Below are 26,476 nucleotides of genomic sequence, written 5' to 3'. Positions count from 1 at the left end.
CCAAATTCATGTGACAGAATGTGAGCAAATAGATGCAAATGAGCAACATGACTATGGGACCAATTTATGAGTCACATAAATCAACCCTCAACCTCTGTGAGATGGAGACAGAGATACAGTTAAGTGTTTTTATCAATACCATTTCTAAAGACTTCACAAAAATATCTGGACAAAATCTGCAAATGAGTAAAACTGACAGACTTCAACTCTAATTATTTAAACAAAAAATATTCTCTCTGTTTCCTTCTCTACTTTTATCTCCTCCTTCTATCTAAAAACCTGTCAGAAAAAAAAACATTAAGAACTACAATTTGGGCATTTTAGTGTTAAAGCAGAAAACATATGCGTAAACAAGATGCAAGGTTTTATGAAAAAAAATTTTTTGAGGGTCAGTTTGAGAGATTTTTGTCACAACAAAATTTGCAAAAGTATCTTTTATGTTTGAAACTAATGTAGAAAGAAGGATTTCTGCACAAAATTTCACTTTGGTTTAAAAAAAGTGATAGGTGAACTGACTAAGTGTGCAGATATTCTTCTGCAGCTTCCGCACCTTAAAGAGTGTTGAGACTGGGGTGACAGTCATCTTTGTGCTTTAATCTAACGAAAACATGAATCGTCACGTGTCATTACAGTGTACTTCATTCAGGGAAATGTTTTGAAGATGTGAGTAACTTTAAGTAACTGTACATTTTTGATTTATTCTCTGCCACTATCTTTATTTATCTCTATTAAACCTAAAACTTTAAAGAACATCAACACCAAGTCTGTGATTTCACTACTTATTCTCTTGAGAGATGCTTTGTAGTCTTTCAATGGCAGTCATATTACTCGAAATGCTGATTGGACCCAGCCTTCAGTCCACCCAGACAACAAGAAAGAGGTGAAGTTAAAGACATTTATTGGCATCCTGTAAAACGGGCATGGCAACCACCAATACCTTAGTACAGCTGCGCTCCATGTTAGACTATAAGTGTCTCCCTTATAGAGGTTGTGAGGGGTTTCTAAGTGATCTTGAAAAAGTTTCCCTTCTAGTTATAATCCACACTAAAATGTGGATTAATTTGAAAAATGAGATTATTAGCACCAATTTCGAAATGCTACTTCTTAGCTTCTTAACTGGGCTGAGCAGGACCAGATTGATTTACAGCACTTCTCTATGACAACACAACGCCAGCTGACAAAGATTAAAAGTGAGAAGTGAAGAAGTGTTAGAAGTGTTTTTTCTGCTTAAGATGATTTCTGTGATTAATTTTGTAGTGATGGTGGACACAGGAGCCTAACTGTTGATAGAAATAGGACTGGAGAGCAGAAGAAAGCTAAACGGGAGAGTGATACAGCCCGAGCTAAAGGCAAATTAAGGAGTTAAGTTGTTCGTGATAATGTTCATTCAAACATTCATTCCAACCCACAGTCAGCAGTTATTCTGCAATGGTCTGTTCAAACTTGAGAGTCTATCAATAAAATGAAGAGTGAGGTTACATTAGCTCTGCTTGGTAGATTATTAGCAGAACATGACCAAGATTCACTAACGTTACACATTACAGTCTTACAGCATCGAGCTGTCAGTAGTGCTATGTATGGACAGCTACTAACCTACTGTACAAACTGACAGTTTGATTGTTGTCACGTTTCAAACAACAGCACTACGTAACTGTACTGATAAATACCTTACCTTGTCACGTTGTATCTGGTAAAAAGTTGTTTTGAACAAAGAAAATTTGTTCCAAAACAAACACACGCCTGGTTATTAGTCACATTGTTATGACAGTGTGTAAAAGACTCTGGGCCAGAGGTGAGGCAGTCCAATAAAAACAGATCCTACTCACAGCATCTTTAAAATGATCTAAATGGATGGGTTAAAAAAGTTACTTAACACCAGGGTATAAAAAAGAATAAAGCATTTAGGGTCTCCTTGCCTGTTGCAACCCCTAAGTGGACACTCAAGGAACTACAGCGTTTTTTGTTTGTTTGTTTGTTTGTTTGTTTGTTTTTTATCATAATCCAGGAAAGAAAGACTTCATCATTTGCTAATGTAACAAGGCATTGAGATTATTTTTTTCATCCCACTAAATTAAATCCTTCCTTATGTGTAGTGATTGTCAGCTGTTTCTAAAGGTTACATTTTAAATCTTAAGAAAAAAAAGGGCACATGATTTTAAATCTATCATCCCTCCCATATAATACAAAACAATATTTTCACATTATACTAAAGGACAGTTTTTAAGTCAATGGTACCTCACTTTTCTTGTCTTCCTTGTTGACATTTTTTACCCATGATTTCTAAATTGAAGCTACTTCAGCACTCTCTGTGAATGATCATGATTTTTTGTACTGGAAGCGGTTAAGAGACACCACTTTCCTATTTTTAGACCAATGAAGTCAAAGTAGTGCTGGAATCTCTTTATTTTTATTTTTTTTACTAAAGCTGTCTTGTTTGCAGGAAAACTATCTGTGAAGGGAGCCAAAAGATGAGAACATCATCCAAAATGAGATCACTGGAGCCAACAGCTGTTGTCTGATAAAAACTTTGCAGGATGTAATGTGAAAGCAAGAAAACACTCACGCCAAAAAACAACCAACAAGACCTAGAAGAAAAGTTTGAACATGTGGACAGAAGGTCAGTGAGCACCTTCAAGGTTAAGTCCAACCCCCTGACAACACCTTTCAGTATTTAAACAGTCATTTCCGACACGCAGAGTTTACTGCTGAGGACTAACCGCCTCGACAAACACTGATGTGTAGACTGCTTACTCCAGTTTGTAAAGGGTGTTAGTGTGTATGTGTGTGAGCAAAATACAGACAACTCTGCTTCTCTTTTTGTTCTCCGTCTCTCTTTCTGTGTCCCCTGGTTTACTCTCCACAGACTGTCTTCAGATGGGACTTTGGGAGAGAGGGAAAGGGGGAGAGAGGGAGATGTGGGTGGTAAAAGTGGGTCACATGCTCAGAGAGAAAGAGAGTATGAAAAGGGGAGACGGAGAGAGATGAGGGAGAGAGACACTTAGAGAGAATGACAGGAAGAGGGAAAGATGGGGTGAGGGAGCGAGGCAGAGAGAGACACAAAGAGGAGGAGGGAGGGGGAGGGAGGGGGAGGGAGGGGGAGGGAGGGGAGGTCGAATTCCCCTGTTCAGAAGGAGTGGATCAGTCACAGGCCTCTTTCCTTTCATCTGATCTCAGTGGACAAGAGAACCTGGGACACACACACACACACACACACACACAATAACAGAACACAACACAGGGACTCAAGCAAACACACACTAATGGGTACACAAATACACACAAAACCAACATCACCACAAAGTACACATAGCACAGAAGAAGAAACTATCGCACACAAGCACAAACACAATATACGTCCTTATGTGGATGTGCACACACACACACACACACACACACACACACACACACACACACACACACACACAGAGGCCTGCCAGACAAACTTAATAAATCCATTACCCTGTAGATTCAACAGCAACAAAGAGAGGAATGTGGCAAATGAAATCCAATAACTGCATACCGACACAATGGCACCCAAACACACACGCACAGATACACACACAAAAACAGATGCATATATCTAGACACAATAATACACACACACATTTTAACCCACATGAGAGCCAGTGTAAGTAGGCCCTGCTCCAGTATGCCTCCCCTGCGGAGACAAAAAAGGATGGACAGATCCCATCATGTGTGTGTTCCTTTGTGTGCGAGTGTGTGTGCTGTTCGCCATCCTCACATCTCCTGGGCTTTCTGCTACCACCATATTCATCTGCGGCCCTCATAAGGATAATTACACACACATAAACACACACTCACACACACACACAAACGCACAGAGCTCATCTCTAAAAAAGCACTGCATCCCCAGCTCCTCTCATGCGTTGGTCAAGGTCAAAAGCAAAATCCTGCCTAGAAGGCTCGCCTAAAGCCATAGAAGCACGGTGTAGGTGTGCAAAGTGTGTGCAAAGTGTGTGCATAGCCAGTGTGCTCTGCCTGTGTGCGACTTTGTTTCAGTCCTTGCACATTATTTAGGTGTGTGTGTTGGTTGAGCAGCTTTGCGTTACATTTTCATCAGGCAACTGTTAATCAATGAACTCACACAAGCTGGTGTTTGAAAAATCTCCCCCAAAACTACAAGACAAACACCTTTTATCCTTTTTTCAAAACGAAATAATCCCTCACAGTTATTTGAATAAAATCACATTTACTTTTTACTCCTATTTTCATTTTTAACAGTTTGGTCTCCTACCAGAGACTGTATAATCTATTGAAATAGTCTGCATGATGTTACCTTTTTGTTTCCAATACAGAGTTTTTCAGCCTTTCGTCAATGGGTGGCAAATCAGAAATTCTTGCTCAACCTAGTTTTGTTCATGTTTGGGTGAGGTTAAGAGGCAGACCTTTTCTCTCTTTGCTAACAGCTTAAGTGTGCCCACCTGTCAGTTCAGCCATGCTGTCCTCTGTACACTGTGTCCTTAGATAAATGAGTTACTGAGACCAGACCTGTTTTTTGAACCAGGCAGTAAACATGTTTTGTTTTGTAATGAAGATTAGCTCCGTTGAAATGGTGTGTCTATGAATTCCTGTGTTTCTGCAGCCAGCCTCTAGTGGACACTCAGTGAACTGCAGTTTTTGGCACCTCTACACAGGCTTCATATTCTTGGACCAGAGGCTCCAGGAAATTTGGGCAAACAGAAAAATATCATTTTAATGTGTGTTTTTTTGATTACAAAGAGCTACAAAAGTAATTCCAACCAAATGTAAACCTGTAAACAGGCTCATCAAATTAACTTTCAAAGCTTACAGCTGAGGAGACGGCAAACATTATTTTCTTATTGCCTTCATACAAAACCAGCCTGCTCATATACAGTGATGTACACATAGACACACAGTAAAATAGAGTGTTTTAAAACTATCTCTGTGAGGGTGTATGATCTACTGCTAATGCTGACTCTGCTTAAATTAACTAACACTGATTTTTGAAATAACACACACACACACTCACACATACACGCACACATATCAAAGTAAGAACAGCCTTTGCAACTCTCAGAGCTGAACACATATGCTCACTTTCATATTTCTGATCCCTGACCTTTATAACTCTGAGTTCAGCAGTTCAGGGAGCCTGATCGTGTGTGTGTGTGTGTGTGTGTGTGTGTGTGTGTGTGTGTGTGTGTGTGTGTGTGTGTGTGTGTGTGTGTGTGTGTGTGTGTGTGTGTGTGTGTGTGTGTGTGACAGCTGTCACATGTAAAAAGTGAGTGTATCATAGCAGCTCTCATAGCAGCTCGTCCTTATCATTTAACCAGAGTCAGTCTCAAATAAAATACCAACTTTTTACAATGCACTGGGATTTTGGTAATCTGATCCTGGAAATGTTATAAAATTTGATCACATTTCAAACAGTGGAATGTAAGACCTGATAATATAAAATGACTGATAGGGGATTTAAGAGGCAGCTGGGGGTTGTGACCATAGACTGTTTAATTACTGGACGTAGTCTCATCAGATGTCACTTGTCTGTTTTTGAAACAGAAAATGAAGCAAATCAGCTATTGTGGCCATACTAGAAGTGGCAAGGGCCATGCGTACAGCTATAGGGTAGGGTGACCAGGTTTCCCACTTTGAGCGGGACTGCACAGCATTTTAATAACTTTTCCTATGTCCTGCAAACTGAGACGTGCTCCTTTCTGAAAGTATGACTTTCATCCAATGGCTGAAAGAGGGCTATTACCTTTACATGTGTCCGCTGTCAATCAATATAAACGAGCATATGGCATCAGGAGTTCATCAACCTGTCACCTCTTAGGAGGAAAAGGAGCTGGGAACGTGTTTATTTTGTAGGGCAACTCACAGCCAGTGTTTTGGGAACTTCATCCAGTGTTTCTCCACTGTGCACATAGAAGTGAGTATGATGAGAAGCGACATAAAACCTTCAAAAAACGACTCACGCAGAAAGTTAGTATGTTGTGCCTTTTTTGTTTAAGTGCGCACGGAGTAGTCGACCTTTTAGAGCTGAGAACCTACAATAAACGTAAAAAATAGCAGATACTCAAAATGTAAACAATCACAATATTTCACGAGCCCTGAGAAATTTGTGGGGTTTTTTTGATTTTTCACAAGTACATTATTTTATAATTCTTATGAGTATTATTTTCCTGTGACAAATGCATTTGCTTGTCTTTTGAATTGGAAAATTTCAATTAGAGGGAGAAAAAAAAATGTGCACACTGTGTGCAACCAAATCAAAATTAGAGCTGAAACAATACCTCGAATAACTCGAGGTACTCGAGTACAAAAAATGCTCGAGGGATTTTCTCCGCCTCCAAGAATCATTAATTTTTTAAAAAAAGAGGTGGTATTTCAAATAAAGCTGATGCTATTATTAGAGAGTTTTCATACCCCTCAAGTTACCTCTTTTTCAAAATAGTGACTGACAACAAATCTAGCTTCTTTCCTGGAGTTTGGAGACTGATATGAAAGCATATATTGAGCTGCATCAGCTGCTTGTCAACGAGCCGCACGCGCTGAGCCCTTCCCCTACCCAAAATCACTCACACGTCACAGACGTACGTCTCGCTCGCAGCAGTCTCTCGTCACGGTCACACTGGCTTTCTGAACTGTTTTCATACACTCTTCACAGTCCATTTTATTTGATCAGTGTGACTCACTTCACTTTGGCACCTCAGGAGAGGTGAGCTTCAGCGCGGTCCACTTCATACACGCTCACAAACGCGGATATTCCATATGATCAATGACATACGATCACTGCACAACAGTCATTTTAAACAATAGCGGGGGTGTCAGAGGGCTGTGTCGCACCTAAACGACTTAATATGAGCCTAAAAGTCACTGAAGTTGTAGCAGTGTTCTCTGCGCCCCATTGTGCAGGCGCGTAGAGTATAGCACGACTTAGATGGCCAGAGTGACTGCGCAGAAGTCTGCGTATGAATGAATAGTGCAGGAGGATCGATACTTTAACATCTCTAAAAGAGTCAACCAAACAAAGTTCATTTGAAGCTGTAAACACATTAACAGGTTGCAGTGTTTCCCCTACTTTCCGCCCCCTGAATGTGCAGTTAATTTTATTTACCATACAGCGCCAGATCATAGCAGAAGTGATTTAGAGTTCCCTCTCTCATGAATCAGGTCCATACCTTGTTTTTTAATCTAACAGATAAAATAAATTTATGTTACTAACCTAATTTTCATGACGGGATGTCGTTTCTACATCGTTGATTTCACATTTCTCCTCGCGGAACTACACAGTGCGCGAAAGAGCGCGTGATCTTTAGCGCACGGTGAAGTTCTGCTCCAACGCGTTCACAGACAGAACACATGCGCGCATTTACACACAGACAAGCTCATTCCCTATAAAGGACAAATAAACCACACCACCACAAGAAACATCTCCAATGCTTTCTCCGTGAAGAGGCCACACTCGTTCTCCTGCGCTCGCACCCCCCACCACCCGCTGCCGTAACGTGGCTGCCCCCCCAAACTGTTAACCCAGGAAAAACACTGTTGTGATATTATACGCTTTCTGTCCCTCACACGATGTTATTCCTCTCTCCTTTAGTGTCCACAACCGTTACACACAAATGACTTGTTATGCAAATTAGTTGATTACTGATTTAGTGCTGTAGATGATCTACAAAACACAGCACTGAAGAGTGAAGAAGATTAAAAAACAAAAACATAATAGAGCCAACTGGGCAGGTGTCAAGGGTAGAAGGGTACAAATATCAAGTAGGAATGAAGCTATATGTGCTCCAATACAGCAGGGATAATCATTTTAGTCTGAACACTGTAAAGACTCAAAATCTTTCATGAATGTCTCATTCCTAGTTAAAATGCCACATATGCCGTCAGAATTTAAAATTTATCACCCAAAGTGACTTGATTTTACACTTGCTTGAAACAAATTTCCATTTAAAAAAATAATTGCTGTTCAAGTACGCGAAAATGCGTTTTATTTTTGGTACTCGATGTAATTTTCAGTAGAGTACTGGAGTACTAAAATATTCGATAGTTGCAGCCCTAATCAAAATGTTTTATTCATATAATTATAAGCTTGGTGTCAATTAAAATATTAATGTTTCAGGGTTAGATGGACATAATTTAGAAATTTAGCCCATGGTTCAGCATTGTAGCAACATGTCCCACATTGTCCCGCAAATGTCTTGACTGTATAATGTCAAAATGGCTAATTTTTTTTTTATTTGTTTTTGTGGTTGTATATTAATAATGATTAATTTCTAACTTCTCAAAGAATTGCAGTGTGCTGAGTTATAATTGGGGTAAAAACATTAATTCAGTTGGAAATGTCTCACTCCTGTTCAAAATCATAAAGCGTGAGGCACTTACAGAGAGAAGAAGGTTTTTAATTAAACATGAAGGGTTTTCTAATTTTTTGAGACAGGCGGTCAAATAAATGTGTTAAACACTACATGTTCCAGGGTTTTCCAGTTCCTGTGATTTTGATCAAGAAATTTTAATGTATGCGTTCAGTATGTATAAATGTTTAAAGGAAATAAAAACCTGAGCTCTCTCGAGGACCTGCTGCAGTGTCATTGTGAGTCTTTAATGAGTGCACGTCTACACACAAGACATCAAAGCAAGATGAACTGAACAAAGTTCAAGATCAGTTTCACTTTTTAGATCACTTCCAAGCTCCAACAACAGATCCTTCAGGGTAACTTGAGATCATACAAACACACACTACACATGCCCTAGAGCCCTAAAGCATGCATGATACGAGAGAACTCTGGCAGAAACAAACATACATGTAGCTCATATGATCAGATTCACACAACTTGCAAAATACAGGGAGCAGAAGGAGAAGAGAGAAGAGGGGAGAGGAGAGGAAGTCAGCAGACCGTGACACTTCAGACATATGGGAGGACCGAAGAGAGACGAGAGGATGAATAGAGAGTCGGTAAGAGAAACGAAGAGACGCAGAAACAGGGGGAGAGGGAGATGCATCCAGCTGTTTGTCCATCCAAGCTTTGCTGTAATGAGCCCATGTTTGGCTCTACGGAGCATCGCCGACGCCTCATCTAACTTCTCCAACTCTAACAAGCCGAGCGGCTATTTAGATTTACCTCCTACCAGCACTGAACCGGACCCGAACAACTAAGCGCATAACAGCATGGTGCTCCCTTAAATGGACACTCTGACATTTTGAATGTTGGCTGTTTATTTTTCTTTAACAGACACTTGTCAGCATGTGGGAAACATTTTTGCTTTTAAGTTTTCATAAAATGGCTCTGCAACATTGTTAGCGTCACTGAGCATATCTTCCACTTGCAGCCTGCTGTGCACTTTGGCTGAAATGAGAGACAGCTTATAAGTCATTCTGTGGTTTACCTGGTAGAAGTACAAACATTCACACAGAACAATGTCCATCTTTATGATTACAGATACAGAACCACTGAGCAATAACCTGAATCAGAAAGCCCCGTTTCTCACACAGAGTTTCAGCAGCTGATCTGACGAGACAAGCGCATGTGTTGTAGGTGACGGCTCTAATTATAGAGTGAACTTGCGCCATGAAACTCAGGCAAACTGATGCACTGAGAGTCACTCATCATTTAGAGCTCACTTCACCAAATTCAGCTTTATGTGTGTTGGTTTTTCTATTTCAAATCTGTGAAAAGCTGGATTAAGACCACATTTTCAGGAAAGATTTAAGAGTGTTCTTTTTTCTTTTCTAAACCCTCTTAAAACTAAAACATTTAATCTATTTTGACTTAAAATATACCATGGAATTTACTATTTTTGAGTTGCAAGTGTTAAAGCCCCATCTGGTCACCCTGGCTGATCCTTTGATATGATTCTTGTTTCTAAATTTATTACAGAGATGAAGAAAGTTCTGTCAATATTTCCACCTTTAAGTGAGCAGCAGACTGAATCTGAACTTTTTCACTTCGTCTCTCAGCGTCTACCTTGCTGCATAGAGATAGAGGGGGTCGTTCGAATAGTGTTTGTTTTCTATGTTTTACAGCTCAGTTTGACGTCAAGCGAGTATGTAGCCCCAGACATACGTATGTGCAACACTAGGTGCAGGGGTACAGCGGAGTTGAACAGTTGTGGGGAGGCGTGTATGCTATTGACATGATGAGCAGATAAGACGGAGTTGGGGGGTGTATCTGTGGCGTTGGGTCACTCTGCCGTCTGGGAGCACTTTAGATTCAATGTGAGCTCTGATTAAGGCGGTTAGAAAGTGGAGGATAAATCTGTGACTGAGTGTTGCCAACTTAGAGACTTTGCCCCTACATTTAATGATTTTTCAGACCCCTCTGGTGAGTTTTATTCAAAGGCAACAACTCTTGCAACTTTTCAGGAGTTTTGGAGAAGCTGACGTAAAAATGTGTTTGGATCTCCTCAATGGGTAGCCTGACAGCCTGTGCTGTCATGAGCACCTCCCCTAACCAAAACACAGACAGTCCTCACTTGCAGCAGACAAAGTCAAGCAATTATGTGTCTCATTATGGTCACTTCTGCCAGTTCCCAGCCCAGATAAAGGAGGAGGGTTGATATTTAGATACATGAAAAAACAAGAATGGACAGAAGAAAGTTCATTTGTAGTTCTGTCTCTCCCATGTCATTTCTCTCTCCTACAGAGTCCATGACAATTACATGCAAATGGTTTATTATGCAAATTAGACAACAGCACCATTGGTGGCTTTTAGCATCTTCTGGGACAGCCAATAGTGACTTTACTTACTGAGGAGCTGGCATGTTGAAACTAGCAATTGGCTTTGATGATGTTTGAAATGGGAAACAGCCTCATTCTTTCAGGTTTTCATGACTATACATGACAGAATGGATTAAAACTAATCTGTAAATGGTGGATCATTAGGGTACACCAAACCGAACCATAAACAATGAACATCAAGCTGTGATACGAACCGAACTGTGGATTTCGTAAACTGTTCCATCCCTACTACTGCATTGTTTTTTTTTAACCAAAAAACCTGAAACCCTTATTTCATCCATTCATTCAGTTTTATCATTACTCAATTGTGGGGATGCACTGAAATGAAAATTTGTGGCCGAAGCCGAAGCCGAAGCCGAATAATATATAAACGCTTGGCCAAATACCGAATATCTAATGTGGATGCTAAGTAGTTCACTATATTAGTTCACTATATTTTTTAGTACTTCATAAATAGCCCAGAATACATTTCAAGACATGTTTTTAAAATAAAGTACTTATTTATTTGATATTCTGACATTTTTTAGATATTCCAGTCGCCTTTGATAAAAAAAAAAAAACACACACACACACAAAACAATTTGCATGCAAAACATGGATTCAAACAAAAAGGTAAAGTGCACTGAAAATAATAAACCTGCAACAAATGAATTATTGTCCTTTTCATAAAAGTCTGTTTAGCCAAAGTAGATAGGCTTATAATGTTAACAGAGAGCTCAAGTAAATCTCAGTAGGTGTGTGCTTGTAACCTCATACACTTACAAAAACATATACACAACATATCCCAGGGCATACAGACGGGAACACCTTAACAACTGTGTGCCTGTATGTCAAGCCCCAACTGCTTAACCCTCCTGTTGTCCTCGAGTCAAAATGACCCGCCACTGTGTTAAAAACCAGAAAAAAATATTCTTTCAACTTGAATTTTTTTAACTTTACCTAAATTGGCCCAACAGTACAAAAAGTGAACTGTGACTTTTATTCACATTTCCATGTAAGCTGAACAAAAAAGGTACAAAGGTTGTCTTCGGGTCACAATGACCCGAAGTTTAAATCAAGGTCACAGGGTCATTTAAACACAACAAAATGTAACAAAGTGTTTGATGTGTCTCAGATCAATCAGTAGCACAAGTAAACAAGGCAAGACAGGTGGTCTTTTGTGTACTGCAGTGCCTTTGATCAGTCTCAGATGAATTAGTTGTAAATGTGAACAAGACAGTAGCAGAAGTAAAAAAGACAGGTGGCATTCTCACAGACTGCAGAGCTCCAGAGGTTATAAAGGTGCTGCAGATGACAGAACCCCAAAATCTCTGTGCTGAAGCCACGAGTGTGAGTTATACCATTGAAGAGGCTCTAGAGCAGATTTTTTCAGATGTCCAGCAAGACAACTCTGATTCAGAAGAGGAAGTGGAGGATGTATCAGAGGAAGAAGATGAGGAGGAATACAACCCAGAGCATGATGAATCATCTTCAGAAGAAGAAGAAAACCCTGAACCTGAAAGAGAGACTTTACTTTCAAAAAATGGCAAAATAGCATGGTCTTCAGCAGCATATAACCAACACGGCAAGCATGCAGAACTAAACATCATAAAGATGACCCCAGGACCCACAAAGTATGCTGTTTCTCATGCCCATGACATTGTCTCTACATTCTACCTGTTTATCACACCAGCAATAGAAAAAATAATCCTGGAGATAACAAATCTGGAGGGTTTGATGTGACAGAGGGACTAAAGGGTCACAAAGTGACATGTGACAATTTCTTCACTTCACTTCACTTCACTTCATCAAAGTTTGCCTTCACACCCACCACCACTCTAGTTTCTTACCTCCCAAAGAAAAAGAAGAATGTAGTTCTTCTGAGCACACTGCACACAGATGGTGACATTAGTGCTCGTGAGGACAGGGAGCCAGCCATCATCTTAGACCACAACCGCAACAAAGGAGGTGTGGACAACCTAGATAAGGTGATTGGAACATACAGCTGCAGGAGGATGACTGCCCGCTGGCCCCTGGTCATCTTCCACAACATCATTGATGTTTCCTCCTACAATGCCTTTGTGATTTGGAGAGAGATCAACCCGACCTGGATGTCTCGTAAGCAGAACAAGAGGAGGGTGTTCCTGGAGCAGCTAGACAGGCACTTGTAACTCCACTCATTGAAAGAAGGAAGCATGTCCCCCGCACAGAAGCATCTGCAGCAGTTGTGAAAGCTATTCAGAGTGCAGGAACTCCTGATCAACCTGAGGATCCAGCTGCCACAGCCGCTGCCCCAGCTAGGGCAAGTAAGAGGAAGAGATGTCAGTTCTGCCCTCCAAAGGACTGTAAAACACATACTGTGTGCTGCAGGTGTGAGAAATATATCTGCAAAGGCTGTGCACTTGCATAATGCCCTACATGTGCTAATTAGTTGAATGGGTCATGTTATTTTTCACATTTTTGACATATTGTCTTAAATTGTTCACTGGAAAAAAGAAGATCTTTGGGATGAATAGAAATGCGTTCGAAACTCCTTTTTGCACATTTCTTTTCTTTTCTTTAAATATAGACATACAAGTGAAGAGGGAAACCTCAGGTTTTCACACATTTTGTGGTGAATGACAAGTTGTTTCTTCAAGCAAGATCAAATTTGGTGTTTAAAATTCAATTAAGCTGTTTACATTGGAAGTTTAGTGAAGACGGGTCATTGTGACCCGGAGGACACAGGGTGTATACAGAATATGAGGTCAACAGGAGGGTTAAGAAATCTGGCCCATGACTGAACCTACGGTGACCCCTGCTGTAGGCAGTCCAACAAAGTGCCCAATAAAGTGCCCTGAAAAAACCTTTGTGCACATAACAAATGAACTATTGTTCTTTTGGCAAAAGTCTACTTTGCCGACTCCTTCAGAAACAGTGGCAGGTTCTTCTTTATGAACAGTAGCATCTCTGCTCTGTCACATGTCAGTCTGTTCCTCCTCTCATCAAGGACATTGGGTGCAGCACTAAACAGCCTCTCACTATCTGTGCTTGTGCATGGAGCAGCCAGGTACCTGAGCTCAGCCTCAGCTTGTACCATATCCCGTACCCTCTGTTTTTCTCCACATCAATATAGTGATCCTTATATCGAGGGTCAAGCAAAGTAGCGATGCAAAACAGGGGTTCAGAGTCTGCCTGACTAAAACATCTGTTGACAGCTTCTAACAGTGCACTTTAAGTGCTTTTAACTCTGTGGTCTGTTTCAGCTTCTTTCTTGAGAAGACGCGTGAGTGCTGCAAGTAACGGAATAACATCTGCTGCAGATGCATTACATGAACTTATCTCCTTTGTTACCTGCTCAAACGGGGCAAGAAGAGAGAGTGTGTTCTCGATTAACACCCACTGGTATGAGGTGTATGTAGCGGGCAGGTCATAATCTGCTGTGTGGGCAGCCAGGACTCGTTTTTGCGCCAAAAGGCTCTCTAGCATATAATAAGTACTGTTCCACCTAGTGCTTACATCCTACTGGAACCGTTTTGGTGGCATTCCGAGCTGTTCTTGAATAGATTGGGGGCGAGAATAAGCAAGAGGGGAATACTTAAAGTGACCTACAATTTTCCTCCCTGTCGCTATGATATCCACAATACTGCGCTGACTTAACACACGCTCGTTAACCACTATCTGTAAAGTGTGGGCCATGCACCGTACCTTTCAGTTCACTGTCCTCCATCGCTTTAGTCATGTTTCGAGCATTATCACTCACTACTGCATGCACTTTAGTCCGGTCAATGTGCCAAGTATCAAACATCCTGGTGAATGCTTCAGAGATGGTCGAAAGTCTTTGCAGAGGAACCCCCTCGAGATATTTTTGCTGAACACGCGTTGCAAACTGCACTTCTTTTCTCGCTCTCCAACACTTTAAAATATTTCCACACCGCCGACATTTTCTCCTAAGGTTAGAGGTCACTGCCACTGCGTTACTGCACGTTGCGTCATTACGTCACACGCATTGACGTATTTGATTTCACACAGTACTATTTGGCTTAGATATAACCTCGCTCCGCCGAAGACCGAATGTGTTTTTTTTGCAATATTCGTCCGAAAATATTCGGCCACCGAATATTCGGTGCATCCTTACTCAACTGCGTTGAATACTTGGTTCTGATTGGTCAAAACCCAAGTTTGACAATAGTTGACTCCTCACAGTAGTCATTTATTCTCCGCTTGTTGGCACTAAAATCTTGGTTTCCATCTGAGGCTGTTCTTTAGTGTCAGGGAACATTGATGGTTACAGGGCACAGATGTAAAAGAGCCTGTGGAGTGACTGGGCCCCGAAATACAGGGAGCAAGGTCCTGACTTGCAATCCAGGCAACATGTACCTCTAAACGCCCAGTCACACTGGCCAGCCGAACCGTGCCAAAGTGAAACACAACTATCCCCCTGCAGAGCCATTTCTCCACTGGCCAGTACGGCCTGTGGTCACACTAGTCCAATATGCACCAGACTTGAAGGTAGAGTCTGCAGGATTTTCCTTAAAAATAAAATGTCTACTTTTAAAGGAATAATCCTGCTCAATCGTCACTTCTGGCCCACATAAATGTGTGTGAGTGTCTGTGTCTGTGCAGAACTCTCTCCTCTACCTGTATGTTGATGTTTTGATTCTTTTGGTAGAAGAGTGATGCGAGTTAGCTTTCTACTGAGCAGGTATGGGTCCAATACCTATGATTTGCTTGTGCTAACATGCCAAGTCTGGTGCACATATTCTAGGTCATGCTCAAGGGACTCTGCTAGTGACTTCTTTCTCCGAGCCTAGGGTCTAGTTGTAGCTTGGGTATTCTCCTCCTCCCTCTGTTTACTTCGTAGTTTGAAGTTCTCTTTTTGGTGTGTTTGTACAACGCTTGTATAAGTTTGTGGTGTGCTGCCACAGAACCTTATCTGTTTTTCTTAAAACATCGCAGCTTGCAGTGTTTTGGTTTGTAGCTGTAAAATAACACCAATGATGCCATTACCTGCCATCATGGAGCTCACAGTGCGCTGCTGAGTGACGTGATAGAGCAGCAACACCCTGAGTGGAGCAAGGGGATGGGCGAAGTGAGTGAGAGCATGCCCAAAAAAGCCACTACACCTAAAACAAAGTCCAAAACCCCTAAACAGCGACTAACAAAATTTGTAAGCAACTTCACAGAAAAACAAGCCCAAAGTCGCTTATAATAAGCAGAATTGGCAGCAATGCTGAGAGATCAATCCAGTGGACAGAAAGTGAAAGGCTTTAATACTGACGAGATCCCAATGCAATGTGTTTTATTCCATTGACCTTCCTAAACCTAAATTAATGGTTTCAACGTCTGATCCACCATCCTATTTCAACAACATAGCTTACCTTAACCAAAGTCACTTGAAGCGGCTGTAATTAAACCTTTACCTGGAAAACAAACCCTCTGACCAGGAACTACGGCCTAATCTCTCTCAACAGAGGACATGTCTCTGTAATTGTCCTCTCCAATGAAGCTGACATTTGAAACAGTTAACAGTTTAATCTCGTAACAAAGACTGGAACATTAATTAGCAATAATCTAACCACAATAAGCTTACATGTTTAAATCCTATTTGTTAGATCAGTGTTGCTTTTTAAATGTTGACCTTAAGTCCACCATGCAGGCAAAATGAGTCACAAAGGACCAAGGTGAGGTGCCTTTACTTACATACACCTTGAATGTTTCTTCTCTGTAATATTATCATCACTTCATAAATTTTACATTATTTACATAAAACAATAGCACTAATTAATGAAGCTACATGAATCCATTCCCTTCACTTAAGTCAGTCCATGAAGAGCAAAAAGAGCTAAATATTTGGTAGTTTACAGGCAAAAACTAAGTCACTGTGATAAGCCCTGATGACCTAGAGATACACCATCTTCAAAAATATGCAGACAGTCAGAGGTTCCTCACTGAAATTGTTCTGGAAAAGTATACGCTAGATTTACTGGTTTGTTTTTGTTTTCTTTTTGGATTGTCTGCAAAACTGCAAAGTTTTTTTATGTTCTGACTTTCTGTTTGAAGATTCTTTTATTTCTTTTACATTTTCAAAATAAATGTTGTCATTCATTCATTATTCATCATTCATCCTTTCAATACTGAAGAGTAAATGGGTCATATTAGAAGAATAGGGTTTTTTCCCAAATAACATAAGGATGACCTCATCAACAGATGAAAACTATGTATTTATTAAATCAGGAAAAAAAGACTCAGTGAGATTAAAAGTCTCTTTTCCAAAGGTGCCCTGGTCAAGACAGCAGCAACAAAGTTAAATTTCCACCACAGACACAAATACACACTATACACTACACAGCACAGAAATTTGGCAAACACCTCCAGGAATTAAAAACATTTTCTGTCAGACAAGACACTTGCAGACAGATGAATATGTTTCCAAATCCTTAAGGGTCTGTTTAAAAGCCTCCAGTGAGCACAGCTCACAAAGTTTTAAGTGTTTCTGTAGATTGTTGCAGCTAGAGGGCGCTGCAGTCCAGACCCTGGGAACAAAAAGTAAAATAAGATCCTGTGATCGAAGGGCATGGGCTTCTACACTTGTCAGCACAACTCCTGCTTTTTTGTTTATATAAAAGCAGGAGTTCATGGCTAACTCTCAGAAGCTGATTAGAAGGAAACATGAAGAAATTAAACAACAACAACAACAAAAAAACTGCAGCTCTGCTAAAACCCAGATATAATGATCGAGTAGTATTTTTATCATCATTGTGCAACACATCAATAGAGTGTTAATCATCAGAGCCTGGGTTACGTCACAGTGCTGCTCATATCACAGCCTCGTCTGGGTTATTTTGACCCACAGTCAGTCTGCTTACTGAGCTGTGTGGCTGTTAAGTGAGAGGGGATAAAGTGTCAGGACCTCAAATGAGTGTGTGATCCTCTTAACCATCAACCAGGGCTACATTCAACAACAGGCTGGCCATGAACACAACGTAGGAATGATTCCTGCTCATCCATTCAAGTTGATCTAACGGAAGGAAATTTTTTATTATGATTCTTTTTAATAAACGCTCTAAAGACATTAAAGCTACGATGTTGTATTCTACTGTGAAACTACACTAAATCAAAGTTATCAGAAAGCTAAAAATTCACTCTTTGGTCTTGAGGACATAGGAGGGTGTTCATGTGCTTTAAGCTTGAGGAAAACAGCATCAACTCAGTGGTTGAAGATATCCCATGTCTGACCTTTAAATTAATTCCCTCTTAGGTGGGGGACAACAAGATCCGGCACCATGACAGGCTGGTCCTTTAACAAACATGGTGGGACAAAGAGCTTATCTACTGCAGGCCATGACAAACCTCCACCCTAAATTTTAAGACAGAAAACAGCTGGACAAAAGCAACATTTAACACTGATGAACCATCACAGAAACTCTCCACTGTCTGTGAGGCCAAACAACCTGCAGTAAGACTCGCGCTCTGTGCTTCAGTTAGCTTGTTTTCAATACCTGTGCGTGTTGTTTCACAGAGGTCAGGAATTACCTCAGTGCTAAAAGAGGTGCAAGAGGGCAGTTTATAACACATGCCAAGCGTTTTATAAGCACATACCTCCAAATACTGAAAACAGCAATGCAACAAAGACCCTCAGTGCCCTTGTTATTTCTGTGCCTTTCTGAATCAGAGAGATCCCTGTATGATGGAAGATTTCAGGAAAGACTGTTGCTTTTTGGATGACAGTGTTGCCCGTGCAGCTCTCCTGCTCACAGACACTGATATCACTCGGTGACAGGGCTACAGATGTGCTGTCATGCTGGAAGTATTTCCATCTAAGTCAGACAACACGTGTAAAACAACAAATGCATGGTCGGTTATTTGTACTGATTATCACACCACAGACTTCCTCATACTGCTGCCTCTCATCGCTGCTCATCATGCTAATCTGTAAGGAAACATATATAAACTAGAAAAGCACTCAGACAGCTGAGACCTCCACCAAGCATATTTTGATTGGAACACAACGCAATGTTATACTCCCTTTCGGCAGACTGTCTGCTACAATTTGGTGTAAGTTGCAGGTTTGTCTGATAATTTGTTACCTGACAGTGTTGAAAATTATGATGACCCAGTAAATATTTCATATTCTGGATCTTAGTATCCAGAATATTGCCAGGATCTGGATCGTACATCCGTCAAAAATCATCATGACCTTGTCTTGTATACTTTTGCAAAGCAATCCGACCATTTGTCGTGGCGATATATGTTAAAACAACCCTATCCTTTTAAAACTTCCTGGATCCAGACGGTTATCTGGATCGCCTCCAAAATTTAAACACTTCTTCCTTATCCCATTTTGAACATTCCCTTAAAATATCATCAAGATCTGTTCGTTACCTTTTGAGTTATGTTGTTCACAGACAAACAAACAGGCAAACTCTCCCAAAAACATAACCTCCTTGGTGGAGGTAATCATTGACAGCATGCACCCCATTATGTCTGTGAAATATCACTCCAACACTAAAGCCCCGTTTCCACCGAGCAGTCCGGTTACGATCGGCACAGTTTAGTTCAGCTTGGATTGGTAAAGCCTGGTCCCATTTGCATTTCAACAGCCAACTGTGCCCCCTCATGGTAGGCAGCGTGTAAGTTGGATTTCGATAGCCTTGTCAGTTGCGTAATACTGTGACGACACAGCAGCGCAACTCAGTGTACCCCACTAATCCAGTAATTCCCCTTCTTTGTGATTCCCATTATGGCTGCACGATATGGCCAAAAACCAATATCTCAATATTTGTAGGCTATATCTTGATACACAATATTCTGATTTCTCCCCTAAATCACTATATTAATGTTATATCCAACCCTTTGATGCATAAAATGACACCAGTTGAATGATTCAAGCAGATCTTTTAGTTGGATTTTTTAAAATTTTAATGCAAAAAGGGGAAAATCTCAATCAGGTAAAGTTCGTTACCTGGGTTGGATCGGCTCAGTCTAGCACCCCTATAGAAGGGTCCCAAAAAGTGGGAAGGTACATCTCAGTTTTTCAGGGATCTGTCCTGGGATTAGTCAGTGAAAATGCCACAAAATACATGCCACACCAAGACAAACCAAACTGAACCGCTTGGTGGAAATTGGGCCTAAGGAGCCTCACTTCCCTTTCTACCCCAGCCACATGTACTCCTGGCAAGGCTTTATCTCAAAGAGGGAGGCTCTCCTGGTAACACGACAGACAAAACAAGAGATGCAACTCCTGGAAAAGTTTGATCCTTTTTTCCTGCCACCGCCTTACAAATGAAAACATAGCACACTAATACTGTTTTATTGACTCTAAAGGGCTATCTCTATTATAAGAAAAAAAAAAGTTGTTCTGCTCCTGGTCCAACACCCTTCTCTGTCCCTCTTACATGCTACACCCAGCTTTAATGAAGCTAAATAATCATCCATGTGCATGCATCTACCTGCAAATATGCAGGTCTGTCTTTTCTCTGTTTACATGCAGGTTTAATGTTTACGTTGCCTGGCAGCAGAGCAGAGCAAATGTCAGAGTGGAGCTGGTTATCTCTTTAATCTAATGGCACTGAACAATAGACTAGATCCAATTCCATTAATGGCACTGTGACGGTATTACTCAGTAAAATTGGACTACTGGTGTCACCATCCTTTATAGAAGTGAAGGCTTTGTGCTGTGACAGTCTGCACGCACACAGATGTTCAACCAAAATAGGTTTAAAAAGGTCTTTAGTCAGCAGAGTCAAGTTCCTTTCCAGCTCAGAAAGTGGCAAGGGGCAGAGCCTGGGTCAGCACTTAGTGAACATAAACACATAGGGCTGCGTGGGCTTCTGGTTTTAAGTGCTAACCGGGTGACGCATTTTGTGCCCTCATGTTAACTCCAAAATAAAGTGGTTATAGCAGTGCAAACCTTCCTTTAATCTGATCATCTGTCCTATTTTGGGAAGTGCAAACAAGTGGCCAACGTGGTCCGACTAGAGGCAATTAAAATGCTCAGTGAAGTGAGAAGCAGGGCAGATGGTCGGGCAAAAAGTGGCACAGTCCAGCTTGATGCACAACTGGTTAGACAGGTTTTCTCTGCTAAGGTCTGAAGCACATGCGCCTCCATCGAAGCTTCCACAGTGATAAAATGGCTCAATCTACCGTCTTGGTTAAACATGCTTTCAAAATCCAACAACTCTTCGAATCTGCCAGAGTTAAAAATGAAGTGGAGTAGCAAGAAGAGGTGAAAAAAAAAACCCTGTGTACATATGAATTAGAAATGTTAAACTATGTAAATCTGAGCCTGTATCACGCTGAAAACAATGGTGATGAGCACTGAATATGTCAGCTTTTTAGTCATTTCTTATCATGAATCAGTGAGGGAGCCTGGCCAAGAGATTCCTGTGTATTTTTTTTCTTGAGAAATGATTCAAAGTAGCAAAATTTGTTCTTCAAAACCTCTTTGGCCATTTCAACAGGCCACAGGGTCATGAGGCAAAAAGCAACAAGCAGCGTGTCAACGTGATGATTACACCATCAATAACCAACGTGGTGCTTTTGTTTGAGTCTTTACATTATGTCAGCTGACCTGAACTTTAATCTCTATGAGCTTCTTTATTTCCTTGTTTTATTTCAGTGTTTTTGTTTCTGAACCTGAAGACAAGGTGAATTTGAAACAGCAGGGAAAAAGAAAACCAGAAACACCAAACAACCCTAAGATTTAAGGATTACTGCAGTGGACCTTGTCACAGACATTGATTTTGTGGCACGTCTCAAAAGCTGAAGCTAAAACTCTATGAGCATCAAAACAACCAATAACCTACAAATCATATAGGTGGGAGTCCTTTTTAAAGAGCTTTAACTGCAGACACTTAAGCTATCACAAATAGATGAGCACTTTGTTATTGTAATTGCATATAGTGGCATGAATTTGAATAGATACAGCAAAAATGGTTCAGCTAAGGCTGGGATAGCGTGACTCCTAGGCCTTTGTTTGGATCAAGCTCCAAAAATACAGACCAACATTTCCTGTAGTCCACTTAATAGAAGCCTGATAGACGCTACCAGCATGCAATAACTAATAATAAATTACCAATATCCACTGCAGCTGAATGAGGTTTGTTCACAGTACAATCCAAAACAAAACCAGGAAAAGCCTGGTTTATTTAAACTTGATATATGAGCCTAACTAATGCACAAGACATGAGAAGACATGTTTCTGTACCATGGTAAGTATTTGCTAACTGAAACAGTTTCAAAATCAGCTGTTTTGTGTTGTGTGTTTGTAAGAGAGTACACAATGCAGAGGTGACAGGAGCAGGTAAGTGAGATGCAGAAACATGAGCTACATTAATCTCTGTGGATGAGATATAAAAAGGCTAGCATTCAGAGGCTAAACGTAGCTTACAATGATGCACTTAGGATTTTATTGAAGAAGCCAAGGCGGACTAGTGCAAGTGAACTTTTTTGTAATGCTGGGCTTTACTCTTTTAATGCTCTGTTGAGAAATCTGATGTATAAATTTATGTGTAGATTGACAGACTCCCAGAACTCTATATTGGGGCTGCTGACTAATCCCCAGTTTAGCTCCATTCGATACCAGTCTCCCTGGTGGAGACACTGGTACAGATGTCTTTTATAATTAATGTCTATTTTGTGTCTATTAATGTCTTTTCATTGTATTTGTTGTTGTGTTTATGGACTTCAAGTCTGGCAATAAAGTATCTATCTATCTTTCTATCTATCTATCTATCTATCTATCTATCTATCAAGGTGTCATGAGGGAAGAAAATACACACCACAACACACTAAGTCGCTGTAATGTTCAATTAAGACTCCAAGACAAACTTAAACTGTACAAGTCATTGTGTGTAATTTAGTCCACAGGCCTGCTTTAGGTTCTACATTTCTCACCAGATAGTTAATTTGTCCTTTAATATTGTAATGAACCATTATAAAAGTAATGTCTTGGTTCAGTAAAAGACAAGACAGCTAAAGAACTAGTGAGCTGTACACTAACACATGGTGCTTAAAGTTGTGGACAGTGTTCAATGCATTCACTTTTAGTGTAGCCTGATGTCAGTGCTCTAAGTGCAACCACAAAGTAGTTATGAATACAATTAATTCATAAACAACATATTAATGCTACATTAGCATATCGACACAGTGGTAGCAGACCTTGAACAGTGGACTCTCCAGCATCATCATCATCATCATCATCATCATCATCCTTACTATCTTCCTCCCTGTACCCATCACTACCAATGTTGCGTGTGGCTTTGAGGCCTCTGCTCTTGCCATGTCTCATCCTGAGCCCCGTTATCGAAACATCTAGTGACAGCAGAAAACACACACACTCGGAGCACAAACACGTCCTCACCGGGAGAGTAGAGCCGTGCTAGCTGTCGGGCCCCGGCATGCTGTGGTCCCCAGCGAGGCAAAGCGCTGCGTGCAGCCGCCCCGTGCTCATTTCCATTCGGATCCTCCTCCGCCATGGACCGGTGCCTGATGTCGGTCTCGGAGAGAAGCGACGCCGCCATAACTCCTGCCCGCTGCCCCCCGCTTTGGCTTTCAGCTATAAGACATCAATTATTGATCTGTCTCGGTCGATAACTGGTGGTTTGGTTTGTGTCCCGGCCTCAGGTAGCTGTTGCTGTGGCTGGATGGAGGAAGGAGGCTGGACCAAGTGATGCTAGCTGAGAAACCGGAGCAGGCTTCCGACACCCGGAAATACACGGACGGAGCTGCGCTGACACACAGACCTATTTCTGTCAGGAACATCTGTTAGCTTTCTGACGGCAAAACGGCTGCATCTGTGTTTACACACGGAGCTGCTTTTGACATGTCTTTTATCCAACAGATTTACTTTAACTTCGTTCAATTAAACAATCCAATGACGAGACTTTAATGCACTTTGTGGTATTATCCCGCCTGGTGCCTTCAAGTGCTGCTTGTAGAAAAAAGTTCTTGCCATGTGGAGTAAGAAGTGTGTAGTAAAAAGTAACACAATTAAATGTGCGTATTTTTTTTTTCCTTTTTTTTAACAGTGAGTTTGGATTAATAATATATGTGAAACTTGTGTAACATGGAAAACAGATTTAAAGGTTATTTTTGAATATCTTATGAAGGAAATTTGATTAAATTCATGTAATGTCATGAAAACATCCAAGATTTTGACCCATAAGACTTACAGTAGAACTGGTTATGCAGAATGTTTCCCACTGCAGTATTCTCCGCAGGAAACCTGGAAAAACTGGATTTATTCAAAGACAAGGAAGAGATGGAGGGAAAGAGTTTTATTGCTCCAATAATACCCAGGTAACAACCTTCAGGCAGAGAGGATCTAAGTGGTCCAGAGTTCCCTGCAGAGATATGGCCTCCAACTGCAGAAGCTCGACAGCTGGTTTGTAAGTCATAAAATCTATAGCCAGTGGACTAAACACTAAAATAGTTTGAATCCTAAGAGATAACTCAAATAAATGTATTGGTTTTGTTTGGTTTTCACACTGTGCTGCTCCAAACTAGTCCAGAATTTCCTGCACAGCTCAGCCACAAATGCGACCTCAGGCTTTTCTGTCCCGTCCCCCCCCCCCCCCCTTTTGTTTTTTTTTTGGTAAACTTTAAGGTGACACCACTCTAGACAGCAGTGGTTGGTCCATATTGATTTATCTAGCTTTAAAAGCTTTCACTGAACACAAAAGTCTTTTTTTTTTTTATTTATGTGTCAACGCGTTATTCCACCATCAGAACACAAGGTGCACCTGATCACACTGATCAGCTGTTGAGTTCCATGGCAAGGGCATTTCCAAGGGTGGCCAGGGGTGGCCATGTCCCCCCTTGAAATCTGATTGGTTGTCTCAAAATCCTAAATAATGACTTGGAATTTGCCCTGTCAAACACAGTACTTAAGTAAGATAAACTATGTTGGCTGGTTTGAGGCTGCTAGTAGATTTCTTTGTATTTCAATGTAACATATTTTATTTAGCAGCATGTTGAATGTAAAAAGAAAAGACCTAAATGTTGCCACCTGGCTTTGTTTCTTTTAATAGGATAATGTCATCTTTGTAACAGAATTATGAATCTGTATGCACTCATACATGACTCCACCCTTGCAAAAATAAAAAAAACTTTGGCTCCGCCCCATATCTGTGTTGTCAAAAGAGAGAAAGTACAGTCAAATTTAAAATGATGGCTTCATCCAGAGAAATCACCTCTGTGGCCAGTATCTGTGTGTATCTCATTACTGATATTGTTTTTTCAATGCAAAAACATGCATCCCGTGGTGTGGGTAACATGTTCACTTTATCAAAGTATAGAGCGTAAGCAGGTGAGAGGTAAGCTGGATATACAAACCAACTTCACAGCAGTGCTGTATCACTCAAGTCCAGAATTTGGACATAATTTTCTGGGCTTGTGACTCGACTTGGACTGTTACTCAGACTTGTGTTTTGGCTGCACTGGGACTTAGAAGCTGGGGAGATGTACTCATATGAATTCATTAATAAGGACTTGTGTTGTTTTGATCGATGGGAAAGAGGCTACAGGTTAGATTTAAACATTGCCTACCTGCTTGAGAGCTCACTTCACGAGGTGAACCAAACCAGGAGCCCATGCACGGTTTCATCTGATACTGATGACAAATATGTCTTCAAAACATCCAAAAGGTCACACATGGTCCGTCCGTGTTTGAGTTTGTTGTGAAACAGTGAGTCTCTTTATAAATTAATAACGATATCCAACAAGGACAGGGTCAGGCTCAAACTTGACTTGGATTGAGCTCTGGTAAGTCTGCCTTTGACTTTGGAGATGGCTTGAATGACTTTAGGAAGCATCTGTTTTAGCTGTCATCCCCCTGAACAGCCAGCCCTCTGAACAGGCAGCCCTCTGGAGGCCTATCAGGGGCAAAGCTATAGTAGGAGATGATGACTTCATTATTTCAACAAGTCTCATGAATATCTGGTGAAAATCTTGTGAAGATCTCAAGCTATTTTTTCAGCAGATCGCTTTCAGAAGTGTACAGACAGGGTGTGTCTAAGAGTGTTTGGCCTTTCTCCATCACATGTCCATACAATCACCTAACTCCTGATCAGTTCTTCTTAGTGTCTCATATAGGTGCAGATGGATGTGCTGCACTCAGAGAAGTTGGACCAGTGGTATGTAATAATAATAATAATAATACTAATAATAACTTAAGTTTATATAGCGCCTTTCAAAGAACCCAAGGTCGCTTTCACAGTAGGCTACCACATGCATCCATTTAAGAGGAGCAGGACAAAGAAAATCTAAAGCAATTCAGATTTATCCAACTGTAGAATAATCCGATCCGATCCCGTAAGGTGGAGCTACAACACTGCAGACCGTTGATTGGTTGCAAGAATCGTCACTTACCGTACAACCCCCTCGCAAAGAAGGCTAAGTACTGGATGTCTCCCATAGGTGCTCTTTGATTACTTTGTTGGGTTAGTCTTCTTTATTGGATTTATTAGCAGGGTACACTGCCGCGCTGCTATGGCATCACGCTAGTATTCAACAGATGCAGCCATCAACATGCGGCTTACACGCTGCCTACCATGAGGGGGCACAATTAGCTGTGGAAAAGAAAACAGGTCCAGGCTTAACCGTGGCGTACCACACCGTACTGATCTAAATTGGACTGCTTGGTTAAAACGTGGCTTAAGTTATGAACATGGTTGGCCGTCTTCCTGGATATGCTTACTCTAACTTAGTTACTCTTGACATGACTCTTAACAAGAATCCTTGTGACAAAGTAAGTCTACTACCTCACAGAGCAGCTTACTCTACAGACAA

At 40.9% G+C, this 26,476-nt stretch overlaps 1 protein-coding gene across 1 annotated transcript in view; it reads right to left on the bottom strand.

Moving 5' to 3' along the window:
* The window catches only part of LOC141796931 (plasmanylethanolamine desaturase 1), a 52,676-nt gene extending 29,263 nt beyond the window's left edge, over positions 1 to 23,413 (bottom strand). Inside the window, exon 1 of the mRNA XM_074678271.1 lies at positions 23,049 to 23,413. Within this exon, the coding sequence (XP_074534372.1) occupies positions 23,049 to 23,208 (160 nt within the window). The 5' untranslated portion in view covers positions 23,209 to 23,413. The remainder of the gene's footprint in view (positions 1 to 23,048) is intronic.
* Between the last annotated feature and the right edge of the window lie 3,063 nt (positions 23,414 to 26,476).

Source organism: Halichoeres trimaculatus, unplaced genomic scaffold (assembly GCF_033239565.1).
Source record: "Halichoeres trimaculatus isolate MK-OKI-2021-1 unplaced genomic scaffold, fHalTri1.1 fHalTri1_scaffold_10, whole genome shotgun sequence".
Lineage (NCBI taxonomy): Eukaryota > Metazoa > Chordata > Actinopteri > Labriformes > Labridae > Halichoeres > Halichoeres trimaculatus.
The sequence above is the reverse complement of the archived record's forward strand: the minus strand, read 5'-3'. Positions and strand labels throughout refer to the sequence as shown.